This window comes from Wolffia australiana, chromosome 14, assembly GCF_029677425.1.
Source record: "Wolffia australiana isolate 7733 chromosome 14, ASM2967742v1".
NCBI lineage: Eukaryota > Viridiplantae > Streptophyta > Magnoliopsida > Alismatales > Araceae > Wolffia > Wolffia australiana.
Window position 1 is genome coordinate 2,760,837 of NC_135848.1, and position 21,864 is coordinate 2,782,700.

Consider the following 21,864-nt stretch of genomic DNA (forward strand, 5'->3'; position numbering starts at 1 on the left):
CCTGCATTTCAAATAGGAGTTTCTTATTTGAAATACTGCCCTCACTTGGTGTGCAATGATCGTTTTGTCATGAATTCTCGTAACTTAGCTCCTGCACATCAATAAACTCAAAAGAAATGATTCATTTACCATAGTTTAGCCTTGAGAAAGGCCAAACCTACAAATTACATCATAATGATGCTCATTTTTAGAAAAGGAGAAAACATGTGATGACATGCAATGAATGTTCAGATGATCAAAATACATGATAGCATGCATCAAATTATTTTGAATTAGAAGTTTAAATTGATTATAACTGGAAATAATGTCATGATTGCAAGTTATCACCATGTCACGAGTTAGAGAGTTGATAACTATGATTCTAGGGTTTACAAAAAGATAGATAAAATATCAAGCGACATGCACAATACTTGACCTTCCCAATTGTAACATACTTCCCCTCAAATTGCCTATGAGTTCCACCCATGACATGACGGAAGCAATAATGGGGAACATACATGCCTTGTTCACCATGGGCCTCCTAGATGTACAACAATGAAATCTACACATTATTGATGCAGAGTGGGACGTGCTCACTGAGATCATATAAAATTTGAAGTTCTTTGCAGAGGCCACAAACTAATCCACTAAAATGATAGTGTTGACAATTCTTACGGTTGTAGGTGTTGTTATGTTATTGAACACCCACTACGAGAGATCACATATGTACTTTGAAAATATTGTGGGTTCTTGACATAAAAGACACGTGGTTATCTCTTGGCTGCTATCAACCTAGTTGCCACAAAATTGTCTAAGTATACATTACTTCTGGAGTGCAATATTTTCATGAATGTTGCAGCAATGATCTGTTATGGCACTCAGTTTTCTTGAGTAACATGCACCATATGCTTCAAACAATGGAGAATGAGAAGCTGAAAATACATTCCAAATTAGTAAAATAGAAGCATTAATAATGCCAAACATCTCGATTGATATTTTTCCCAAGGATTGAAGCTTTACATGATGCATGATTTAGATCATGGTCACCAGTCTCTACAAATGAGTCGGATGACCTCATTGCTGCTTCATTCCATCTTACATCGGATGCATTATCATGGTGGAAGGAGACTAGGGAAAGAGTTTATGTCAGTTTCACCAAACTCTGCCTGAGTAGAAAGATTGATCTCCATTGGTTGGGCCATGGCCATCATCATATATAACAAACACAATCTGAAAGAAGAAAATATTGAGCTATTGACAATAATGAAGTGCTGATTGCAGCTATACAAAACCAAGCAATTTGCTCAAAACACTAGCGATGATGAAGATTTGTGGGATGATGAACTAACATTATCATAATAAACACCCACAAACAGTTCTTGCCAAGAAGATTTTATTGTTTTTTAATATTACTAATTCACCTATATGATGGATACTATGTGGTTGTCAAGTCAATTACACCATCATATTTTTATTTATGTTCTTTGCGGAGGATTTTTTTATGAATGAACTTAGAGATGGAAGGCACTAAAAACACTGTCCCTTTTGAGGCACAAAATCAACTATTATCAATTTGACAGTTCAATTAAATGCATGTAGCCTCTCCGTGATCTTGGTCAATGAAATTCCTTTAAGTACTCTCGTCATTGCTCCATAACATCAATGACATCATATTGGCCCCAAGCTGATGGTAATAATGTGGTTTCAAATGGGGACCTCATCCATCATATACATCGATAACGTCATCAAACATGTGACATTAGGGAAATCCTCTCTCTCGGTCATGTCACATCTTCTTGTTGGGTGATGGTAATGATGTGGTTTTAAATGAGGAGGCCTATGATGCCGTCGACATGTGACATCAAGGATATATGATAATCGCAAATAATATCCTAATTTTCTAATAATTTCATATATCTATGTATTTGTTACAATTGAAATGATCATAAATCCATGTTAAGACTTAAACTGATTTATTATATTTTTTGAATGAACTTCAAATTTTTCTATAGTTTATTGTATTTTAACATAATATTGTGTCATACATTTCATAAATAACTTTTTTTATGAGCTTGAAAATATAAGTATAGATTTAGTTAAAATTTCTAAGGGTTTATTATATTCTTTGAATGATATTCTACTCTTTTCTAGTTTATGGTATTTTAATAGATTTTTCTGACGTGAAGTTCATAAAGAAAATAGTTTTATAAATAAAAATATAATTTTATATTTATTTAAATATCAATTAATGAATTTATTATATTTTTCTGCTCTTAGAAGTGTGTGCCATGTTGGCAAATAGTCGCGCAAGTCGAAGGAGAGAGAAAATTGGACGGCTCAAATTGCTCCAAATTCAAATGATGATATCTAATGATCTAAGGAGTTTAAGGCTGAAATTTTGGGGGCAGTTACATCTTTCTCTCCTCTATCTATCCGCCATTTTTGGATCTATAAATATAAACACCCGCCCTTGTAAAAAGGGAACCCTTGGATTTTGTTCCTAATTACAATAAAGGGAGTGATTTGCTCATTCAAAATATAATTTGGGTCCATTATTGTACTCCAATAGCAGGTGATTGAAGGAGTGATGTTCAGATGAAAACACATGAAGAAAAGGCACCACTTGGTCCATTAGGCACGTGATAACGAGATTAGAGTGATCTTAATCTTTTTTTTAACTCATGTATTCATCCTTTTTCATAGGTTATCATTTCCAATAGCCTAGGTATCCATGATTACGCATGCTACCTCCAACTCCACCTATCATAGATGCATATTCCCCTCCATCTTCGTCGCAACTGCGAAAATAAAATCATCATCATTCCGTCCCGCTCCATTGCCTGTCAGCACAGTATCTAGTTCATCCGCTCCAATCCACTCGTACCCATCTCCGTCAATCATCACCCGACACTATCAAAATGCTTGAGAATATATTTTAATTAGAATTAATTAGTATTTTTAATTATAAATTTCTTTGAAATTTCCAAAATTATTCCATGAAATTTGAATAAATTAGGTTAATTTGGACAAATGTTTTCTCACCATTTTATAATTATTCCCCAGTTTGATTTATTAAATTTGATTCAATATCAATAATGAAATTTGATTCAATATCAATAATCAAATTTGATTCAAAGCTAAAACTTCACTTACTCAATACTTACTCTTTGGATTCCACCCTTACTCACTTTGCGCTCGTAAGGAAAGTTATAAATATTATAGCCTCAACTAGAAGCCTCTAGCAATATTGCTAACCTTATTTTTTCGTTCATCAATGGCATCTCACATGGTCATGTCGGGTCATCTTGTTGGGTTATGGTAATGACATGGTCTCAAACAGGAAGATTGTGCATCATTGATGCCCATGACATTGTTGACAAGTGACTTCGGTGACGTTGTCCCACCAGGTCACTTCATGTCATCTCGTTGGGTGACATTAGTGATATGGTCTCAAAAGGGGATGTCTTCCGATGGCAATGTCAACGGTGTAGTCGACACGTGACGGCGGGGACCTCCTCCCACTCAGTCATGTCACTTTGTTTCTATCCTTTAAAAAGATTTAAACACAATTTAATATATATAATTATGCAATAATTTCTTTAAAATGGTGATTTATAATTCTTTCTTCCAAACTCATATGATCATACCCTAGTATTTCAAAATATTGAAAAACAATTGACATGAAAATATCTGATTTATAATTCTTCCTTCCAAGCTCACACCTTAGTCTCTCAAAATATTTTGACATAATTTCATCTATATTTATCTCATTATATATTTTTTCATGAAGTATGAGTTTCCTTATACCTTAGTATTTCAAAAAATACTGGAATATTTTGTTTTAATCTGAACCATTCCATTTTGTTCAAACAGTTGGAAACAAATTTTTGATCAACATTGATCAAACAAGTCAAATCAATCAAAAAATTTGATCAAACTTGATCTAAATTATTGTTCAAACGAAAGTTTCGATCTATCAGGATCAAATATTTGTTTGATTGATTGATCGATCCGATTCCATCTGAGCCCCAATCCCCAGACTACCTTGAGCAGACCTAACTGGTACATGACAGGACCAATACGCAACCTTTAGGTGTTGATTTTGGTTCCTTGCTAAAACCAAGACGTGGATCTACACCACCACTCCCCAGTTTAGTAATAGGTTGAGGTTCTTGCTAAAACTGAGATGGGGACCGAGACCATCACTCCCTAGTTTAGTCATAGGTTTAGGTTCTTGCTAAAACCGAGATGGAGGCCAAGATCATCACTCCCTAGTTTAGTCATAGGTTTAGGTTCTTGCTAAAACCAAGATGGGGGCCGAGACCATCACTCTCGAGTTTAGTAATAGGTTTAGGTTCTTCCTATTACCAAGATGGGGGCCGAGACCATCACTCTCGAGTTTAGTCATAGGTTTAGGTTCTTGGTAAAACAGAGATGCGGGCCGAGACCATCACTCCCCAGTTTAGTCATAGGTTTAGGTTCTTGCTAAAACCGAGATGGAGGACGAGACCATCACTCCCTAGTTTAGTCATAGGTTTAGGTTCTTGCTAAAACCAAGATGGGGGCCGAGACCATCACTCTCCAGTTTAGTAATAGGTTTAGGTTCTTGATAAAACTGAGATGCGGGCCGAGACCATCACTCCCCAGTTTAGTAATAGGTTTAGGTTATTGCTAAAACAGAGATGGGGGCCAGACCATTATTCCCAAGTTCTGTCATTGGTTTAGATTTTTCAAAAACCGGAGACGGGACTTGGACTATCATTCGCCAGTTTAGTCATAGGTTTAGGTTTTTCCAAATGGGGAGAAGGGACTGAGACTATCATTCCCCAGTTTAGTCATAGGTTAAAGATTTTGCTAAGATCAAAACGAGACCAAGACCATAATTTAGCAGTCATATTTAATATAGTTCTTTATGGTTAGTTCAAAAAAAAAAGTTCTTTATGGGTCTTTATAATTGCAAAGGGAGATGAATGAATTATTACCTATAAAACGAAACGCTTCTATGGAAATATTTGACTTAATCATCGTTCATCCGAATCTTGATTTGGAGGCCGCCGAGGAGAGTCTCGAATTCGTAATCTCCCGTCAAATTCGATGCTGGGTCTTTCCTACGGAGAGATCTTCCTCCTGCTCGGAGCCACCGCCGCTTTGATCGGTACTCAATTAGCTTCTTGTTTGTCTTTTTGTTCCCCAAGTTTTATACAAATTAAGAAATTTGCAACATTTGAATTTTGTTACCAACTCCAGGTCCGAAAGATCTTCCTCTCATTGCGAGGACCGCCGGAAGATTTGCAGGACGTGCTATTGGCTATGTTCAAATGGCCCGGGGCCAATTCGAAAGTGTAATGCAGCAATCGCAAGTCACTCAGGTGCCTTCCCTTTATCTTGATTAAAAGTATTACTACCTGGTGATTTGGGGGGATCTTTTTTCTTTGATTCTACAATCTATTTCCCTGCGAACAAGAGACCAATTAGTGTTTTATGTTCTTAGGTAACTAGCCTATCATTATTTTCTTAAAATTTCAGATGCTAAGAATTATTGAAAATTTCCAAAAAGAGTGATAGTTGTAAGGGCAAAATGGAAGTCATCCTGAAACTTCCGGATTGTCAAATACACCTTGGAATGAAAATTAAAAATGGAAATAAGCTTATTTTTCTTCAAAAAATAATAATAATTAGATGAATGTGATGATGTCTCCGCAATTCCTCGCAACTTTGATTAAAATAAAAGGATTATAAGTTTTCTTGCGCAACTTTGGTTAAAATAGGTGCACAAGGAACTCCAAGAAACAATTGCGCAGTTAGAAGCTATTCGTTATGAAGTTAGGAGTATTTCGCTCCTGCACCCTGGTCCAGTCACAAGAAAGATGGATAATTCAGAAGTTAAAGCGACTGATGGTATAATCCATTAATATAGTTAGATTAATGCCAGATAAATTTTGATCTATGATATCTCAGGTGCGATTTCATCTCCACATGTTGAGAATATGGGCCAGATTAAAATGGAGGCATTCAAGGTATGATCAACCTAGATACATAATGTGATCTATTTTATATGTTTTTATTCATTTATTCCCAAATTATGTACCAGGAAAACGAAGTAGCAAATGCTGCTTCCGTTAATTTACACGGCCAAGCAATGATGTATGCCAAATTTGCCGAAACAGTAACTGTAAAAGCAGATGAATGCAAAGGCAGTGGCGAGAGGGATAAACACTCTGAAAGTTGTAGTCTCCTGTCCATTCTTCCGGTATCTGCTGAAAGTGCTGGACTGCTACCAAAACCTGCAGGTAGTTGATCTTATTAAGTAAATTTTAATAATTGACGGTTTCTGATTCATAGCAAATTTACTTCCATGGGCGTATCCCGTTCAATAAAACGTCCCGTACCTTCCATTTTGCCATGAACGCAACTCCTGTTGTTAACTTGGACCCGTTCCAGTGACGGACTTCGTTCTTAAGTATTGCTCATTTTTAATTGTTTTTCGCACCTTACAGTCATAGCTGTAAGTAATTTAGACTCAATTCAAAAAAAACGTTTATGTTCTTTAAATTTACCAAAGAGTTTTCACAGTGCTATGCCATCTTATCTGAAAAAAACTTCTTGAGACGTCCACTGAAAGACTTTAAAAAGGTGGGTTCTCATCCAGAAACAAAGCACGGTACTCAGATTTTGCTATTTTTATTGGTTTTCGTTCCTCATAATGATCTTCTGGAGTAATTTAGATTGAATTGAGTCGTGGGACTGTAGATAATTTCAAATTTTAAAGGCAAAGAAACTTTTTGAACTTATAATCTGAGAAAAAAACTGCTTGAGATGCTCGTAATCTGGGAAGTAGATGCTCATCCAGATAAATAGTAGGGTACTCAAATAGTGCCATTTTAATTGGTTTTCATATCTGACAGTGATTGCGTGCAATAATTTAGATTTAATTAAGAACAGTCTTGGGATGCAAGTTTTCTTGCACAGTATATTCTTTTAATCTATTAACGTTTTTGTCAGTCATAATCTGGGAAAAACTTGTGTGTCTCTCCGCTACTTATGCGAATTCATTAATGTTTTATGAGGTACGTGAAGCTGAGCTTCTCATTTTCTCGTTGCAGATGAAACCAAAGGATCTGATATTGTGCTGGAGGCCATTTTAGAGGCTGAAGTAGCGAGGAATGCCAAAGAATTTTTCAGCCAACCTGAGAACCAGATACCCAATGAATGAATGGTATGAACTTGTAACACCATCTTTTGTTAAGGTAGTTGCATGCTAACATGCATAAATAAAGATGTAATAATTTATTCCTGTTAACCAATTAAATATTCATATTATTTATCGAATATTCTTATTCTGTTGAAGCAGTTTCATGCTCGTAAATAAGTACGAAATATTTTTTTATTATTAACATCTTGACTAGGATGTAAATTCAGCATCGAAGAAGCAAGAATATTTGTTGAATTGCATCATACAACTTAAAAGAAAAACCCAAAAAAATCTCCACTAAACTGGCGGAGGAGGCACGTCTAGGAGAAGCCAAAACCCAACAGAGTCTTCTGAGTCTAACTTGTCTTGAATTGCGAGAAAGTGCAGCCCTCCACATGCCTTCTTTGCCGCTTCCCAGGCCTCGGCTTCCTTTGTTGTTGCAGGGGTCTTCTTATATGTAGCGTAGATGTAACGTGTATTTACACCGGTCGATAGGATCAAGCAAGCTTTGTCAATGTCCACCTCTACGGAGGAAACTTCAAGGCCATTGGTCCAAGCTGTCACCATTTTAGACATTTGATGTCATTAGAAACTTCTAGTTAATAATCTTAAATTTAAGCGTAAATTGGCACCATGAAACTTTGTGTACTGCTAATTATCTGCATTTTTTAGGCGACGGAAACTGATACTGCATAATCAATAGTTCCTGGATAAGTTGGGATTAAATTTCCAACTTTATGATGCCGTTTGTCCAAGTTATCACCATTTCAGACATTCGAAATCAATGTAAAAAAAAATTAGGAATCTTAAATGTATGCACAAGTCGGCGTTCTGAAAGTTTGTGAATTGCTAATTGTAGAAATTTTCTGGGCAACAGAAAGTGATACTGCATAACCAATAGTTCCTGGATAATTTTGCATAAATCTTTCAGCTTCATGGTGTTGTTAGTTCAAGCTATCTCCATTTCACACATCCAAAATCAATCAGAAACTCAAATAAATTTTCACCATGAAAGTTTGTTTACTGCTAAGTATCGACGATTCATGGTGAATAGAAAGTGACACTGCATAATAAATAATTCCTGAATAATTTGGCATTAATTTTCAAACTTCATGATACGTGAGCATCTTTAGTTGTGAATTTCTTTATCATGTCCTATTTTTGCTGTATCCTGATTGATTAATTTTATGAACGCCGGTTCATAAAAGATAGGCAAGGGCTATTTTACACAACTTTTGTATAGCCAATATTCCGATATAATTTCCTACTTAACAGTAAGGGATTAATAATGGAATAGTGGAAACACAAATTTCTATCTTTATCCGGAAAAAAGTAAAAGGAAGTCAGAACTATCTTTGCAAAATCAATGATCTTTGTAGTTGTGAAATCATCGTTTTCCTTTCTTTTTTTTTTTTTTGAAGAAAATCATCGTTTTCCTTTCATTTTTGTACAATTTACATTCGCATTGATAAAGATAACTCTTTTCTCTGATGAAAAAAATACTAATAAAATCAAGGCTCCCCCGACTATTGCATGATGACTAATGTGCGGCTGTAGAGCTTTATTCATAATTTCTTTTATCTATGCTAACTTTGTTAATATTGCAGAAAAGTCCATGGAACGTATCAGATTTGGAGACTGGACGCCGGCCATACCTGCTAGCGGTTTTGCACGAGAAGATGCCACAGCTAGTCCAGGAACAAGCGTTTTGCCATCAATGTCGAGACCCAGAAGATCCAAGTCCAGGTCAGCACCAAAGGCATATCTCCTATCCATTGAAGATACCTCTTCTTGGAGAGCTGAATTAAAATACTCGTAATTAGATATATCGGATCAACTAAGTAACACATTTCAATGAAGTTAGCGTAGCAGATGTGTATGATGTTCATGAGTTCGTATGGAAAATTACATCTATGGATACAATCTGGAAATCACGGGATGAAAAATGCCCGAAATGGAATCTGGACGATCTACGAAGTGACAAAATTTAAAGAAGTACAGCAGACGTTCATCAATTCCCGTCTTAGATTCTGTGGAACATTTAGGGAAAATCATGAACTGATCATTGCCATTACAGTTTTTGAAAAATACCCAAAATACAATTTGGACGATCAAACTAATGACACGTTTTAAAATAGTATAGAAGATATTCATCAATTCTTAAGTTACATTCTACGAACATGTCTGAAAATCATAGGTGGATCATATCATTTTTCTACACTAATTTATTTTTCTTTAAATTAGTGTAGAAAAATGTTCATCAATTCCTATGATTCATACCACGAACATTTCTGGAAAACCTTGGTCTGATCATGACGTTTTAGTTTTTTTTTAAATGCCCAGAATACAATTTGGACGATTAACTAAGCGATGAACATTTTCTCCCCAAAAACAAATGGACAGAGAGTTGAAAAAACATATACCGGAGAAGGGTAATTGGACAAATGTCCATTTTTCCCCAAAAAGATTTTCCGGAAGCTGCATGGGAAATGGATTATCCAGCGCTAATAGTGGTTTTGTCCCCTTCTGGAATCCTGGGTGGCGCATGTAGACAGTCTCAAATCTCTCTTCCAGCCACAGAATCAGGGACACGCACTGCATCGAAAATCAATCCTAAGAACAAGTGGGAAATCGCCAAGAAAAAAGCAGCGACATTAAGCTTTTTAACGGAATTTCAAGGGGAATTCTCAAGATCCTTTGGGTTTCTGATATGGGTAAGAAAATCTGCGATTGATGTATTACTGACGTATTATTGTTTTTTAATAATGGGTGATCTTTTTTTTTCCTTTCGAAAGAAAATAAAATTATTGCAGTAGAACATAAGAAGGTTTTCCATTCTTATTCAAGGAAAGATATGAGCAAATGGAAAATTACCAAGAAATAAGCAGCAACACCAAGCTTTGGCAAAAACCCAGGAGAATTCTCTACCTTTTTGGGTTTATGATGTGGGCAAAAAGGGAGTGATTTATATATTCAAGACCGGAAATAAACACATGGGAGATTACCATAGTATAATTAACTAAATCAAACTTTTCACAGAATTCTTGGGGACTTCTCAGCTTTTTGGTAGATTGCCTAGAAATAGGTGGTTACATCAGCCTTTCAACCGAAGTCCAGAAAAAAAAAAATTAAAAATTTCTAGGGGTTTATCACATGGGAAAAAAGGCATTTTAACTTCTTCGTGCAGTAGCAGAAGGAAATCCTGTCCCTTATAAATAAACCAGATGTCCAGCAGATTTGAAGCTGGATTCTCAATTTTCTTGGGTTCATGATGGGAAGAAATAGCATACCTTTCTACCCATTGTAGCCATTGCAGTGGAGAATTTAATAAATATATTATGCACATTTGACCAAAAAGCTAAGTTGAACCAGACCAGAAATCTAAGTTTTTTCCCAGTTTCTAATAGATACGAAGCATAATTCCTCGTCTAATTTCAGATCAAGCAAATAAATATGAGCCAATCTGCGTTCTCGTGAATTCTCTAATCCTTTCAGGCTCATGACAGAGAAAACAGTAAATTTTTTCCTACCAAAGACCCTGAGAAGATGAGAAACCAAAAACTCTATAAAAAAATCAACTAGCCAACATATATCTGTTTTAACATTCAATCCTTTTGGGTTTATGGCAAGGTTAAAAGATATTAACTTTTCCGTTAGCCAAGTAACACTGGAGACAAGATGAATTTCTTTGTTATTATCTGGAAGTGAAGGATGGAAAGGAAACCAGGCTAGTCGGCCATGTATTGTTCACGATCATATATGTTACTAATTTTGGGTTGATCACCGATTAGGGGTAATCTTCCCTCTTTTTCTTCAAAAAAGGAAGTTATAAAATTAATTGACTGAAAAATCGATGCCTACGTGCACTGAGCAGGAAAAGAAGAAATAATATGAGTTTTCTTTAACCAACCCTTTTGCTCGGAACAGGCTTAATGCCGAGCTCGTTGCAGGCTCGAGTTATAATCGTCTGCATCTGCGCCCTAAATCCAATCAAAATTTGCATAAACAATCGAAGTCCTCGTAAAAGCTTCAAATCGGAAGAACCAACTAAAATCGAAGTACCAGGTATTAGACAATTCATAAAAAAAAGAGTAAATTCATAAAAAATCGAATGTCCTTTGAATCAACAAATTAAACTGAATTAATTCATAGACACTAAACGCTTAACAGGTGAAGAAAACTTAAGTCTAGTAGGTTTATCAAAGCACTGAAACCGATTTCTAATAAATTAAGACACTATAATTTACCAGATTTAGAAATTGTTTTAGCTAATAAAATGCATACACCCTATGTAACAGGTTTTCTAGTTGTTTATCCAGATGATTACGCTAGTGCTAACCAAGACTACGATAACGATGTAGATTTTTCTGATTTCGAAGGAGTAAGAGAATATCACAAGATTTCATAAATTACATCGAACAGGCAACAAAAAAGTCGATAAAGAGTGCAAGAACAGAGAATTATGAGAGCACCTGAAGAATCTAATCTTCTCCGGCAAGGGAACACCCAAAGTGTCACTGATTCTCAAAATGGCGTCTTTCAGAGTAACGCTGTTGATGACATTATTGGGGAAGTATTTCGTGTACTGCAAAGAAAGACTACTATCGCAGACGACCAGCTCCCAGATCTTCTTCCCCCTTTCATCAAGAACAGGCCTGGAGCAGAAATCCATCTCCCACTCAGAGATAGCTTCAGCGTCGACTTCCGGGTCCAGATAACAAACCTCAGCCCTCGGATCATCGTCTTCTTCTTCTGCTTCTTCGCCCCGTTCACCAGATTCTACAGATGGGTCGTCGGTAAGAGGGGAGATTGAGCTTTCTGGGAGCGAATTTGGGCATTGGATTGAGCTGCGAGGGGGATTTCTTAGCTGGAATCGGAGAATTTGAACGGATGAAGGTTTGGGGAGGGAGAGAAGGGCAGATTGGGGGATGGGTTTTTGAGAGGAGAGGTTGGGGCGTCGTAGGCTGCCTGGATTCAAGCTGAGAGTCGCCATGGATGTGGTTCTTCTCTGTGCCCTCCCCCAAGGAAGAGCAAGAGAGAGACGTTATCTCCTGGAGATTTTTAATTATAAGTGCTTCTGTTTTTCTTTGGAAATTTTGTTTTCTGGGTTTCATGGTAATATTCAATTGTCTCATGATTTTTTTACATGTGAAGTGTAATTGATAGTTTGATACATCGTTCAGTACATTTTTTTAGCCCAGGGGAGTAGTACACAGGTTGGTTCACACATTCCAAATTCAATCTATAAGAGATTCATTCAGTTAACTTTTTACAATTCTTGTTTGAGTGGAGCATGAGATTATATTTATTTGTTTGATTGATTTTGTGAACGATAAAGTCGCCATGGATGTCGGAAGATATACTTAAAGTGTGGAATATACAGTTCTTATTTTTCTTCTTCTAATAATAATAATCATTATTATTTTTATTCTTATTCTTATTACTATTAGCATTAATATTATTATTCTTATTTTTCTTCTTCTTTGTGTGTGTGCTTGTGAGAGAGAGCCATGCAGGGCTACAAATTGGGCTGGTCAGCTTGAGGTGCACACAAGCAAATTTTTTGACACTATTGTACTCAGAGGTTTTTTTCTTTTTGTGGGTTCCTTGGTAACATTCAAATATCCAAGAATTTTCTACATGTGAGATATCATTGATACATCGTGTCGTCCATATTTTTTCTAAATTTTTGCCTTGGGGAGTCTTGCCGACGAAGTTCATAGAAGGTCACACCTCCCAAAATGCTTCCACCTTGGCTTTATTAACTTTAATTCCCGTCACTGATATTCACTATGGCAGCCCAATTTCTAATTAAAAATATATACAAAATACCCAAATAATATAAGTAATATTGTCATATTTTAAACATCTTCTTTCACAATTGATGTAAGCCCATGATCTACATTCATGGAACCTATACATTATTATTAGCCTATCAAGTGCTAGTCACTTTGAGAAAAATAACATATGAAATAAGTAATAAGTGGTCAAGATGGAATGGCCTGCACTTTGTATAAGAGGATACATACTCTTAAGAAAAAAAATGTGATGACATCCTTGACGCAGGTGGTGGAATCTTGGAGAAAAACTTATTTGATGATTCAATTAATTTGGTTCTTGATTAATTAATTAATGTAATGTTATGAAAAGTTCTTTATTGTAGATGCAAACATATGGGGCAAAAGTGAAAAAGAGGATAGGGGATATTTGATTCCTCCCTCTAGCATTGGGGCGGGGTGACACATCCAAATGAGCCTCCTCTGGGTGTGTGAAAAGTGTTGGGTTCTAGGGCTCTTTATCTGGAAGCACATGATGATTCCATGCAACTAGAAATCTTAGAGAGAATCATAACAACATCAACAAAAACATGAAATGAATCACTTGTGCAAAAATTGCATCTGTGATTCCTTCGACCCTCGAATGAGTAGTGTGGAGCTGCTCATGTGCGCGGCCTCTAGACATATACATGCAGTTCTCTCCACGTCAAATCTCCTTCTACACCTTAGCAAGCTCCGTTCAATGTATGTCGTCATTGTTACGCCGTCTCGAGCACATCACAAATGGAGATGAGCTATGGGGAGAAGAGAGAAGAAGGGGAAGGCCCTTGAACAATTTTATCTTGGGTGGATTTTGTTCAGGGACATCCCCTATTTATATTAAGTTGGTATTTTCCATAAAACCTCCATAACTTAAGCATATCTTCCAACATCCAAAAGACCACTTGTGTGTGACCCTCTAGGCTCATGTATCAGTCTAGTTAATGACTCCAGTGGCCCAATAACATTTATTGGTATTCCAATTATTTGAATATATTATCATATAGATTAATTAATGTCAGATCGATTTAATCCGAATGATAGGTTGAGTCTCCAACTCGTGGTGTGCCAAGCTACATCTCGTGCTCCAGAAGATACAAAGGAGTGTGTATCGACTCACTCATAGAATAGGTTCATCATCGGTTACCATGTATGTATAATCCCTCATCCACTTGACGCTCGTTGGATGACATAGGGTATGGTAAACTTTCAAACCCTAATCAGTCATCCAAGTTAGTACCGATGCCTACAGAAATCTTCGGAGAACTATTCTCTCATATTTTGCTACCTTGGCCAAGGACTTCATTGCATCGTCTTCCTTAAGTTGTCACGTATTATATAGAGGGTGGACTATCCCATGTTGACCACTAAATAGTCTTCGTGAACTTCTTGATTCAAGCAAACTAAGGTTGTTTAGAATCTCATGATTAAAGACTCCTAGGTCATAGTCAAAGTATAATTGTTTGTCCACAAGACATCTTTGGTGTCTCTAGTTTAAGGACCACTTACGCTACCATGACATGAATCAACATAATAGACAGTTTGGTATAGTACCATTCAGGGATTTGTAATGATCAATTCAATGAACTCTATCCTTAGTGTCTCCAACCTAATGGCTACAAGACCGGCCATACTCATCATATGAGTGAAGCTAGATAGTACTATTTTATCTCGATATTTTGATGTCGTTCTAGAGTATCTTTTGGATATTTAAAACACACACTTAAAGACTAGTAATCTCCATATCATGATATCATCACAATTCACTAAGTCTGATCATGTGTTCATGGACTTCCATGTAAGCATCACACATGCACTATAATAAATATGTTCAATTAATGAACATTGAACGAGATATGGAATGTGTGATTGGCTTGTCGGCCACATATATTTTCATCAAAAGGCGTGGCTAGCTATCAATGTGGCTCTATACGGGGAGCTTTTGTGTGGAGATTGTTATTTTGCTAATCTTGATAAAAAAAAATTCGAGACTCATCAGTTTTATAAAATGATCATAAAAATGTCCCACTCAAAGGGTTGGTATTCTAGCTTTTCTTTTCATTTTATTGGTTGGTTCTCTACTTCTCATTCGGGATACCCTCAAATAATCTGACAAAATCAAAGAGCGTTTGGCTTCTTTCTAAGGGTTCTTATTTCTTAGAATTGGATAACCACCTAATAATCTGCTTCACCTTTGATTGGTGTGGGTTTCAATGAGTGAAGGAAGGGGTGGCATTTCATTCTCGTAACTGGAGTGAGTGCAATGCAAGACCAGACAAAATGACTCCCTCACAGCAGAAAATTAAGAAATTAATTTGGAGAAGTTAATTAATTGGGCTAGATATATTAGGATTTGTAGTAATTAGACCGGTAAATCACTACAAAGGATCACACCTATAAGGTTTATTGGACGTTAGAGGATACACTGAAAGTGTGGGGGTGATAACATGCAAATAAGCATGGTAATTCATGATTAAATTACGGATCCTAGAGCATAGTTAAGCTATTTTATGCATGCTGTCATGCTTTTTGAGGTAATTTCACCAAAACTAGATAAGTTCACTAAATAATCATTCTTTACATTAAAATGACTGTATTTTGAGGATTTTATTAATTTATAAGAAAATTGAATTAAAAGATTTAATTTAGTGAAAATTTCATCTTAAAAAGAGTTGTAAATTGAAAGATAGTTAAGTTTGAATTTTTGGAATATTTATGGAATTTATTGAATATTTTAGAAGCATTTTTCGGGGTATAAAATAGCAAAAGGGGCCCATTTTCCACTGGGCTGACATGGCACGCCCTTAGGCAAACACACCTACATGGTGTACCAAGGAGGCACTGACTGTTCATACAAGTGGAATGGAAGTGTGTATGGACATACGTGCGCATGAGATAAGACATTTTGGAGCACATATGCACGCTTCCAAATGTCAAATGTCGGCTCTTTTATAGTTAAATTTTACCCGAATTAGTCGGTGTGAGATTAAATTTGTCACATCAGTGAAGTGTGACGTGGCATCATTCAGATTGCATGATTGTGATCGGTGAAGAGATGAGCTTACCATTTCACTTTTGCATTTTTGTGCAGAGAGAAGACACGGGGTGAGGTGGCGAATCTGGTGTGGTGGACCTCAATTCCATCGCATCCGACGGGGGAAAATGCACCCAATCGGATCGTTGAGGATCGGACGGTGGAGGGATGATCCGTAGCTGATGAAGATGATCCGACGGCTCAGAATCGGGCCGATCATCAATAACGATCAAATGTATATAAAAATTAGAAAAAAAAATCTGGAAGAATGCCTAAAAAATCAGAATTTTTAATGGCCAAAACTCCCCATTCTAGAGGAGTTTGTGGGGGGAATTGTTTTGGCTGATTTCTCTCTTCCTCCTCTTCCACCGGTCTTGTGGCTGTTGTAAATAGGGGTCCATAGGTCCAAACATGGGGTACTTCATTTTGTCTCTCACCACTTGGTAACCTGGTGAAACAATACTAGCGAGTGCCCTTTCTAGGGTTTTTTATCTTCTTTAAAATGTGAGTTCCTTCCCTTCTCTGATCAAACCTCGTGTCAATTTCAACACGCCAAGCCCTTGGCCAAATGTATGGGCTCAAGAAGTGAGATTAGTGCTTGGGAGCATCACCAAAGAGGAAGGTATGTCCTAGATATTTTAAGTGGTGTTTTTTTCTCCATCTATTAATCCTTCTTATTCCATCATCTTTCCCACATTCTAAGCACCAATTTTACTCTCTGTTACAACTTTCAATACCTATGAGTGGGAATTAAGAACCTCTACTTTCAATTTACCACCTATTTTCATCATGTAACCCTAATTAGGATCTTCATCACATCCATTTCATTTATCTGATTCTATTACCTTTCCCACGTCCTAAACTTATATCATCTTTCTCTGTTACAAGTTCTTAATACCTAAGAGTAGGAATTGAGAACTTATACATACCAATTATCCATTTGTAATCATCACAAATATTCAATTTTCTCTTCTTTCACAATCTCTTACCTTATCTGTTTCCTCGACCCATTTATTTACTTTAAAAATAAACCTTCATCGCATGTCCCTCTCTGTGGTTTGACCCCTTGCTCACCATTTACATTAGAAATTAGTGAATCAAAAGGGTAAACTATAAATTTTTTGCATGTCTTGAAATTACACATCGACTAGGTTACCCCCTAAAATTTGACTTATCAATTGGCGCCATTGCCAAGGAGGGCAGTAGCTTTGAGATGGAATATTTTAAAAAAACTAAGCTATCAGAGGATTAAAGGTTTATCATTTCATATTTGACTAACATCAACTAATCATTTCCTTGAGGTGTGTTTCATGAACGGTAGGAGATTGCTGAATCGACAACTCTTCGACGCAGAATTAGGTGAGAATTCAATCCCCAACTTACAACCCAACATTTCTGTTTGCAGAGGGAAAAAATGGATCAAAAATCAGGCTCAAGATAGCACTCAAACCGAAGGAAACCAAGGTATGCATTGCATGCGCCTCAGAGAGTATTCCGATCCTGTTGAAAGCCAAACCTTTACTAGGATATCCGCACCCCTAGCAGCAAATGTGTCCTTTAGGATCGATCCCCAAATGCTCCAACTCCTACCCACCTTCTTAGGAAGAATTAATGAAGAGCCATATGAGTTTTTGGAGGAATTTTATGATATTGGCTATACATATAACTATCTTGGACTTTCACAGGAGAATTTGAAAATGAGACTATTTCCTTTCGCAATTAAGAATAAAGCTAAGGATTGGCTTCAGTCCTCTAGACATGAATTCACTTCATCGGATGAAATTGAGGAGTTTTCTTAGAAAAATTTATTCTTTTGGAAAAACCAACTCCCTTAGGAAATCAATTAGAGAATTTTCCAAAGAACCGATTCTTTTAGTGAGGCATGGGATAGATACTTAACCCTTTTCTGTAGGATAAAGAAGCATTATCCCAGTAGATTCATTGGATATGAGAGTGTTTTTTTCACCTTTAAGAATCAAGGAAGATAATGGTTCGTGAAACTAGGTTTAGAGTTCAACACATGGGGATAAATCTAAGTAGTACTTCTAAATAATAATAAAAATTTGTGGGAAAGATGAATGATACCAGAACATACTATAATACTTTATATGATGCATGTGAGAGAATAAAGGGTTAAACTAGGAAGTTTCCACATCAATAGTAAAGCACAAGTGATGGATTTAAAGACATGGTATATGTGTGATGTCTCCATTATTGAGTTCCCTTCTGGAATACAATATGATACTTTTATCCAATTGTATTTATCATTTTTCCTCATTTTATACATAAAAGTTTTATATATATCATAGAAAATTCTGGATGTTGCAATATTTGGATATTATTAAAATAATTACCAGAATTAATTCAGAAAAATGATTCATTATATTTTCAGCCAAGAAAAAATACTACTTCATTACATAAAAGCATTTTAAGCTTAGAAAGTATTAATTTTGTGATCAACGTAATCAATTGTATGCATCAGATAGTAATAGATTAACACTGGTTTCATTTGTGAATGGTTGTTTTTAATTTTAAAATCACTAAATAATGCATATTTTATTTATTTTTATTTAAAGTCTCTTACTAATATTGATTTCCAAATTATTTTTCTCTGAAAATTTTAGTATTTTTTTCAATTTTTTTAAACTTTATTAGTTCGCTTTCATTCTTATTTCATAGAGGCAAAGAATAGGTGCACAATGATGAATAATATTACAAAATATGTTTGATTATAATGAGTTTCCTATTCACACAAAAGTAAAATAATATTTTATTATAAAAGTATAATATATAGATATAATATTTTCGTTCTAATTGCTAGAACAAAATATATCGAATATATAAGTTACTTTAATGTTCGAATATATATGGTAGTATCTCAATAACTTTATCTGGATTAAAAAATATTTGAATATATTTATTTCAGATGTTTCCTATAAAAAATTAACCCCCAGTATTACGATTTGAGAAAAAAAAATTGACTAAACATCTTTATGTTCTGATCCAATCATTGATGAATAAGGTTTTCATTATGGGATGATTGTTTATGACTTGTGATAGTCTTGAACCTAGAATTTAAAATTTGTGTTGTTTTCATATTATTTTATTCCATTTGAAAAATTAATATTATGGCATTAGGAAGTTATATTTTACGAATCAGGAAACCAGAGATATGTAACTGAAAAGGAAAATGATACTAATAATTGAAAGAACAAAGGGAGTGAAACACATAGATAAACCTAAAAGAGAGCTACTGGGCATGATAAATTCATTGGGTAGGAAACACAATATTTCTACAATCAGATCACCATAAATAAACTACTCTTCCTTATGGTACGAGAGTGACAAGCATGATATTCATATGGGGTTCGGGGAATAATGAGAAACAAAATCGTAAATGGAAAGGAAAAAAAGGTTTACGTTCACACAAATAATAGGGCCTCTATGGTTTAGATAGTCTGAAACTTGTTCAATATAGGTTTGGTTTAAAAAAAAATTGATTAAATATTAAGTTTAGATATGATTTTCTCATTCATTGATCAAGAACATCAAAATTCATAAATTTGAAGAATTATTACAAATTTTAACATCCACCTACCTATATTTCACTTGTGGGAGAAATAAATTTGGGTGACATTTAGATTTATCTGTCTCCCACAAAATTAATATAAACTTCTTTAGACTTTGTTTGATATCCTATAATTGGTATCCTCCTTGAGTAATCTTAACTAGTTACCATCTGAAAGGATTGGCATTCTACTGAACACATACATTCTGTTTACCATTTATAATGTGATGTGAGGAATTCTGTAAATCACAGCCTGAACTGTACGTTTCCTGAAATTCTATTTTAAGGTTATTTTCCTACTTTAGAAATTAAAAAGATCACTCTAGCTATAGAACATTGGTTATCAATGTTAAGAACACTTAATGATAACTTTATGTCACAGGTAGGTCCTATCTTCCCAATTTAGATCTTGATGATTTTGAGGATCTAAAATTTTCCAGTTGTGCTCTGCTTGTGGCATGTTATATGTCATTTTATGCCGCCGGAAAATGCTTACCATTTTAGTACTAGTGAATATAACTACATACAATTATGTCAAGAAAGGGAATACAAACAACATGATGACATATGAAATTTGAGAGTTAATAATTAATGATGTAACACTCGATACGGATGTCAGCAGAATGTGCATCATAGTGTTAGTAGCTAGAATTAGTCATTGTGCTCCTGTAAAGGTGGTATATCACTCTTGATTTGAATTGCTCTCTCCAGAAAATGTGAGTTCAGTTCGTACTTTAATTTATCATGCCATACCTATCAAATTATTCAATGCATAAAACAGTGGATATTGTGTATGTCATATATTTCATGAATTACATGGAAGGCTTTGTACATATATATGATTTGATCTTTTCTAAGAAATCGATTAAATATGATTATTCTAAATGACTTTGATGAATGCAGTAATTGTGAAATGAATGGAGCAAGAGGAAAAAGGAACAAATGAGAAGAGGAAAAGAGGGCAGATCCCATAACTTAAAAATATGAGATTTGGGAGGGCGACTACAAGGACGAGGGGAAGAGGCCATCCATCATCTACCAATGATGCGGATGATGACGAGTCTCTATCATACTATTTATAATAAATTCATCCTATCATTGTCCTCGTCATTCATCCACTATGGTACAATTCATCATCCTACCATAGTGCTCGTCATCGAGCCCTATCTGCCATAAAGAAAAATAATACACAGAAAAAACAAACATTAAATGACCAATACATCCAACCTCAACCCAGTCAACACGAAGACAAAGAGAAATGCAAATGCCATGTTGAAACCTGATTCGAACCTTGCACTAGGTTCAGATCAGAAGGGGAAGAGGACGAGGTGAGGTAGGAGATTCCCAGGGTAGAGAGGTGAACCGGGAAGGGTAGGAGAGGAGGCCGAGCAGGGGAGGTAGGGATCGGCCAAGGGATGAGCCGCCTGAAGACGCGGTGATGCAGAGACGATCGCCGGGATGGGGATCGTGGAGGGAGACGGAGCGTAGATGTATGAGAGACGAGAGGGGAAGAGAAGCCAATAATCACTTAGGAGCCAACATTCCAGTCTGCCCTCCCCAGAGGCAGGGCTTTGCTATTTGAAGGAACAAAAAGGTAAATATGACGAGAATACCCTCGACAAGGCACGATAACCTATCAAAACCCTATAGAGTAATATAACACAGAGAAAAACAAAAAAAAAATAACCAACACTAAACAAGGACAAAACAAATAAAAGTCGTTAATACGAACGACCAAGTCCAGTCCAACAATGCCCAATTAAAACAAAACCCTATACTGATGCTTCTTCCCCATCTTCTTTCAAAGGGAATAAGGGACTCTTCCCAGCCAGGGAGCAGTAACAAGTAATAAATAACACAGACAACACAAGGATGAGAGGGAGGGTGACTAACAGTTGATGCCGCACTGCTGGACATCTGAGTCTATATCATACTATTTATAATAAATTCATCCTATCATTTTTTTTTTAATAAATTCATCATCGTACCATAGTGCTCGTCATCGAGCCCTATCATCCATAAAGAAAAATAATACACAGAAGAAAAAAACTAAAAAGTAGCCTCACTGTCTAAACAAGAACGACGAGAAGTAACAAACATCAAATGACCAAACATCCAACCTCAATCCAGTCAACAAGAAGCCAAAGAGAAATGCAAATGTCATTAATTGTTGAAACCCTACAGGGACAGACATCCAGCCATAGAGTAAAATAACACAGAGAAAAACAAAAAAATAAGCCTCCATCTCTTTATCTCACCAAGAAAGACCATAGAA

At 35.8% G+C, this 21,864-nt stretch overlaps 2 protein-coding genes across 2 annotated transcripts; one reads left to right on the forward strand and one right to left on the reverse strand.

Annotated features, from left to right (window-relative positions):
• The first annotated feature begins 4,973 nt into the window (after positions 1–4,973).
• Positions 4,974–9,094, forward strand: LOC144711734 (uncharacterized). The gene is made up of 7 exons (XM_078585755.1): positions 4,974–5,134; positions 5,227–5,348; positions 5,748–5,877; positions 5,938–5,996; positions 6,071–6,269; positions 7,083–7,195; positions 8,779–9,094. The coding sequence occupies exons 1-6, from the start codon at positions 5,074–5,076 to the stop codon at positions 7,190–7,192; spliced, it is 681 nt and encodes a 226-aa protein (XP_078441881.1). The 5' UTR covers positions 4,974–5,073; the 3' UTR covers positions 7,193–7,195; positions 8,779–9,094.
• On the reverse strand, positions 7,348–12,217 carry ATAB2 (RNA binding protein). Its single transcript, XM_078585754.1, has 5 exons — positions 11,644–12,217; positions 11,082–11,151; positions 9,595–9,766; positions 8,827–8,970; positions 7,348–7,728 (listed from the first exon to the last, which is right to left on the reverse strand). The coding sequence occupies exons 1-5, from the start codon at positions 12,162–12,164 to the stop codon at positions 7,469–7,471; spliced, it is 1,167 nt and encodes a 388-aa protein (XP_078441880.1). The 5' UTR covers positions 12,165–12,217; the 3' UTR covers positions 7,348–7,468.
• Between the last annotated feature and the right edge of the window lie 9,647 nt (positions 12,218–21,864).

Coding starts and splice junctions, on each gene's coding strand:
- LOC144711734 (XM_078585755.1), top strand. CDS start 5,074: ATGCTGGGTCTTTCCTACGGAGAGATCTTCCTCCTGCTCGGAGCCACC. Junction 5,878..5,937: donor AGAAGTTAAAGCGACTGATG/GTATAATCCATT, acceptor ATGATATCTCAG/GTGCGATTTCATCTCCACAT. Junction 5,997..6,070: donor TTAAAATGGAGGCATTCAAG/GTATGATCAACC, acceptor ATTATGTACCAG/GAAAACGAAGTAGCAAATGC.
- ATAB2 (XM_078585754.1), bottom strand. CDS start 12,164: ATGGCGACTCTCAGCTTGAATCCAGGCAGCCTACGACGCCCCAACCTC. Junction 9,767..11,081: donor AGCCTGTTCCGAGCAAAAGG/GTTGGTTAAAGA, acceptor TTTTCGATGCAG/TGCGTGTCCCTGATTCTGTG. Junction 8,971..9,594: donor TGTCCAATTACCCTTCTCCG/GTATATGTTTTT, acceptor ATTTTAATTCAG/CTCTCCAAGAAGAGGTATCT.